At 34.2% G+C, this 6,092-nt stretch overlaps 1 protein-coding gene across 1 annotated transcript; it reads left to right on the top strand.

Annotated features, from left to right (window-relative positions):
* Window positions 1-10: 10 nt before the first annotated feature.
* LOC119664885 (mucin-2-like) lies at window positions 11-5,488 on the top strand (the record flags this gene model as incomplete). Its single annotated transcript, XM_038074245.1, has 1 exon — window positions 11-5,488. A coding segment is annotated over one exon (5,364 nt), but the record flags the coding sequence as incomplete, so codon positions are not given.
* Window positions 5,489-6,092: the final 604 nt, after the last annotated feature.

The following is a 6,092-nucleotide window of genomic DNA, read 5'->3' as shown; positions in this document are numbered from 1 at the left end:
CTCTCAAAAAATTCAAAATGCGATATTTCCAGACTCTCAAAATAAATTTCTTATAATAAAAGACAAAGCAAAGCAGTCTAAAGTTAAGAGGATTATTAAGAGCTTTAACTCTGCATGTAAAAACGATCATAAAGGAATAGTAAAAGTGACTACAACCAAATATATAAATTTTTTACCAGTAGAACAAAATAATCCTAGCGAAAAATCCGAGAAAAACTATAATTTGGATGAATTGCCATCAACCAGCGCAAGCTATTTATCAAAACATGTACTTAATGAAAAGGAAGCAAACATTATTCAGGGTGCTAAGTTTGTCGAAAACTCCGCTAAAACTTCTTCTTCTTATGTAGCAACAATAAGTCAACCTACATTTAGTAATACCAGTGATTATGTTGCAACAGTATCAACTGCCTGCAAAGTAAATGAAAACACACCAGTACCAATTAAATCCAGTCATCTAGTTACAGCAGTAGTAACAGAAAATATACCTATATTAAGTAAGTTCAGTGATCCTATTGCTACAGTGTATCCTGCCGATAACACATCTACATCAAACAACTCCAGTTGTCCTGTTGCTACAGTATCTCTTGCTTATATTGCAAAAGAAAACAAACAAACACCAAGCAATTCCTGTCATCCTCTTGCAACAGGATCTTCTGCTGAAGTAACAACAGAAAACAAACTTACAGCAAGCGAATCCTGTTATTCTACTGCAACTGTATCTTCTGATGTAGTAACAGAAGACATACTTACACCAACCGGGTCCAGTTATTCTATTACCACAGAAAACCAAATTTCACCAAGCGTGTCCATTTATCCTACTGCTACAGAAGAGAAACTTTCACCAAGCAACGTCACTGGTCCTGTTGCAACTGCATCTTTTGCTGATGTAGTAACAGAAAACAAACTTAAACCAACCGAGTCCAGTTATTCTATTACTACAGAAAACAAACTTTCATCAAGCGTGTCTATTTATCCTACTGCCACAGAAGACAAACTTTCACCAAGCAACGTCACTGGTCCTGTTGCAACTATATCTTCTGCTGATGTAGTAACAGAAAACAAACTTACACCAACCGAGTCCAGTTATTCTATTACTGCAGAAAACAAACTTTTATCAAGCGTGTCCATTTATCCTACTGCCACAGAAGACAAACTTTTACCAAGCAACGGCACTGGTCCTGTTGCAACTGTATCTTCTGCTGATATAGTAACAGAAAACAAACTTACCACAAGCGAGTCCTGTTATTCTACTGCAACCGTATCTTCTGATGTAGTAACAGAAGACATACTTACACCAACCGGGTCCAGTTATTCTATTACCACAGAAAACCAAATTTCACCAAGCGTGTCCATTTATCCTACTGCTACAGAAGAGAAACTTTCACCAAGCAACGTCACTGGTCCTGTTGCAACTGCATCTTTTGCTGATGTAGTAACAGAAAACAAACTTAAACCAACCGAGTCCAGTTATTCTATTACTACAGAAAACAAACTTTCATCAAGCGTGTCTATTTATCCTACTGCCACAGAAGACAAACTTTCACCAAGCAACGTCACTGGTCCTGTTGCAACTATATCTTCTGCTGATGTAGTAACAGAAAACAAACTTACACCAACCGAGTCCAGTTATTCTATTACTGCAGAAAACAAACTTTTATCAAGCGTGTCCATTTATCCTACTGCCACAGAAGACAAACTTTTACCAAGCAACCTCACTGGTCCTGTTGCAACTGCTTCTTTTGCTGATGTGGCAACAGAAAACAAACCTACATCAAGCGAGTCCAATTATACTGCTGCAACCGTATCTTCTGATGTAGTAATAGAAAACAAACCTACACCAACTAAATCCAGTTGTCCAATTACTACAGAAAATAAACTTTCATCAAGCGTGTCCATTTATCCTACTGTTACAGAAGACAAACTTTCCCCAAATAAGCTCACTTGTCCTGTTGCAACTATATCTTTTGCTGATAAAGTAACAGAAAACAAATCTACATCAAGTAAGTCTAGTTGTTCTGTTGTAAAAGAAAATAAACTTACACCAAGGAAGTCCAATTATCCTGCTGCAAACTTATCTTCTACTAATATAGTAGCTGAAAACAAATCTACTCCAAGTAAGTCAAGTTATCCTATTGCTCAAGAAAACAAACTTTCACCAAGAAAGCCCACTTATTCTGCTGCAACTGTATCTTCTGCTGATATAATAACAGAAAACGAATCTATTCCAAGCGAATCCAGTTACTCTATTACTACAGAAAACAAAGTTTCGCCAAGCAAGTCCAATTGTCTTGATGCAACCTTATCTTCTTCTGATATAGCAACAGAAAACAAACTTACACCAATCGAGTCCAGTAATCCTGCTGATATCTTACCTACTGCTGAAATAGTAAAAGAAAATATATCTACATTGCTTCATTGGACTTGCTTCAGTTATTCTATAGAAACAGAACACAATATTACACCAAACAAGGCCAGTTATTCTATTACTACAGAAAACAAACTTTCACCAAGTAAGCCCGATTATAATGCTGCAACGTTATCTTCTGCTGATATAACAACAGAAAACAAACTTACACCAACCGAGTCCAGTTACCCTATTACAACAGAAAACAAAGTTTCACCAAACAAGTCCGATTATAATGCTGCAACGTTATCTTCTACTGATATAACAACGGAAAGCAAGTTTACACCAAGTAAGTCAAGTTACCCTGTAGCAACTCACACCAATAAACTCACACCAATCAAGCCCAATTATCCAGTTGCAACAGTGTCACCTGCTTATATTATAACAGAAAACAAATCTACAATAAGCAAGCCAATTTATCCCTTCGCAACAGTTTCTTCAGTTAATGCAACTACAGGAAACAAATCAACACTAAGAAAGCTAAGTAAACATACTTCAAACACGTCAAAATATCCTATTACACCAGAATCGATTGCTTATATAGCAGCAGAAAAGAAACTCAAACCAAGGAAGTTATCCTACTATCCTATTGCAGTAGTGTCTCCAGCTTATAGAGATACAGGAAACAAATCTGTACCTGGGGCAATAGAGAATAAACCTGCGCCAAACAACTTATCCTGTTATCCTACTGCAACAGTACCCCCGGTAGACAAAATACCAGAAAACAAAGCTATACTAAATGAGTCGAATTTTCCAAGTATAGGACACAAAACTTCACCAAACAAGGCAAGTAATCCTATTGTAACAGTTTCTTCTACTAGCATTAGCACAGAAACCAAACCTAAAGTATCCTTTGCTTACATAACAAAAGAAAATATACCTATAAAAAACAAGATAAGGCATTCTGTATCAACTCAGAACAAACCTTCACCAAACAAAACCAATTATCCTGTTGCAAAAGTGTCTCCCGCTTGCAGAACAACTGAAAACAAACCATCACCAAGTAAATCGAGTTATCCGGAATCATCAAAATCTACTGCTAACATGGCAACGGAAAATAAACTTTCACCAAGCAAGCCAAGTCATCCCCCTGCAATAGTAACATCAGCTTACATAAACGAAGAAAACAAACATATATCAAGCAAATCAAATTATCCTGTTACCGCAGACTCTCCTGATTACATAGCAACTGACAACAAATCTACATCAAGTAATCCAAGTTATCCTGTAGCAGAAGGTTCTCCTGTTTATAAGACTGCAGAAAATGATTCCAAACCAAGCACGCAAAATTTACCTAGTACACCAATATCTTCTGCTAACATAACAATTGAAAACATACCTACGCAAAGCAAACCTCCTTATCATCTTCCTGTAGTTTCTTCTGAATCTATACCGACAGAAAGCAATCCTATGCCAATCAAACCTGCTTATCAACTTTCAACAATTTCTTCTGGATCTATATCGACAGAAAACAATCCTGCTTTAAGCAATTGCATTTGCACTAATCCTGTTGCAATAGTGTCCCATTCTTACATATCACCAGAAAACATACCTACACCAAACACACCCATTTATCTTCCTATAATAGATTCTCCTGTTTATATACCAACGGAATGCATAACTACGCCTACTAACATTAGTTATCCTATTGCAACAGTATCAACGGCAGCTATTAAAATACCTACTTCACAAATAGTGGTATCGCCAATATATCCTCCTACAATGATATATAATCATCCACAATTTACACCATTCAAATTGCCACAACCAATATATCCAACCGCAATAGTTAGAGCAACTAATCAACACACTATACCACATAAGCCGCCAACTTATCTTGAAAACGTAGAAGATTTTATTGCAAAGTCTGAACAGCAAACAACATTTGTTACTAAAACACCAATAAAGAAACGTAGTCATCATGAAGATCTGTCCGGGGATACTCTAGAACAATTGTCTTCTTTGGAAGCGTTAACGAAACTATTCGATAAAAAAGCAATACGATTCACAGGCGATAAATCAGATAAGTCTAAAAAAGAGAGACCAATTTTGGGTGGCAGATCTATTGTTAAGCCATTTGTCAATGATCCAGAACCTACTTCTTTGCAAATACAGAAGAAAGAAAATTTGAGTGAAAATAAAACAAGCATCCAACGTCGCAAAATTATTTATCACTTCAAGTTCGGTTGCCAAGGTGAAGACGATGCTAAGTTCTTGAGTGCAAATGGAATAGTTGTGAATACGGTTAACGAAATTATACTTTGTGACAAAATTATTGGGCGAGTGTCAGTCTTCGACAGAAATGGTAATTTCAAGTATAGTTTTGGTAGAAAGGCAACTTACTTCGTCAATTTGGAGTGTCCTTTACGACTTAGAGTGATGCCAGTCTGTAGTGATATCGTTTTGTTGGATAATTGTGAAACTAAAGGAATTATTAAGATCTTTGATAAATTTGGAAATTTAAAAATCGAGTTCGGTGAAGGTCAATTGATTGGTGCTTGCTGTATGACTGTAGATTACTGTGGACGTATACTTGTTATGGATTGTAAATTGAACACAATGTTTGTTTTTAATGAAAATGGTGGACTGCTTCAATGGTTCTTTTGTCCCAAATTAATACACGCAACAGATGTTAGAACCAATGACAAAAATGAGATATTTATTACAGATGACATAGATCATTGCATCAAAGTGTATAACTATCAAGGTTCATATCTACGTCAAATCGGTGATGAAAAATATATAACTAATCCTATTGCGCTAGATATTAATTCGGATGGAAACCTTGTCGTGGGTAGTACATCCATGCAATTTAATATCACGATTTATAAACAAACTGGAGAACTAGTCTGTGCTTACGAGGCGAAGCGTATACATTCAACCACAGTGAATATGGTACTCCTTGATGATAAAAATGTTATTGTTACTACTTCAGACTGCATAGCTTATATGTATCGTCTGGATTAAAAGGTATAACATTTATAAGATTTTGAAATAATTTTGATATTATTGCATATATAAACACTGAATATAATGCAATTGTGACATTAACATAAGGACTGCTTTATGCATTAATAATAATAATATATGATATGGTATTTTTTTAAAAACATATATACAATGTTATAAAATTAAGACAAAAATTTTTATATGATTATAAAATATATATATATATATCGCATATATTTAATTTTATATATAACTTAATTACAAAAATATTGAAAAATATTAAGACTATAACAAAATGACAGAATAACAAAGTATTAGTTTTTAAATTTAATATTATTATAAGAAAAAATATCGATCATAATTCCATATACTATATTTTATTAAAATCTTCTTGCATATATCAAAATATTATTTCATATACACATATGAGATATTTTATTCCGTGAATCTCAGTGGCTATATAATACATTACTTGTAGAATATCTATATTAGTTGCTAAATACCAGCAGTAGCAGCCGCTCTCATTGACCATAGAAGTTACTAAGAAATAAGTCTGTTCTTAAACCATAAGAAATTTTATAGCACCCTTACTTTTAGGAAATAATGTTAGTAATCTTTACTTAAGATTAAGATTAACAAACATTTTTAAAAACATAAATATATATAATGTTTTTTGATGAATAGTAACAAATATATAGTAATCAATTAGTTAACTTTATTATTATATAATATATTT

The sequence above is a fragment of the Teleopsis dalmanni genome, unplaced genomic scaffold, assembly GCF_002237135.1.
Source record: "Teleopsis dalmanni isolate 2A unplaced genomic scaffold, ASM223713v2 unscaffolded_contig_2874, whole genome shotgun sequence".
Taxonomy (NCBI): Eukaryota; Metazoa; Arthropoda; class Insecta; order Diptera; family Diopsidae; genus Teleopsis; species Teleopsis dalmanni.
This window is presented reverse-complemented; position numbering and strand designations above follow the sequence as displayed.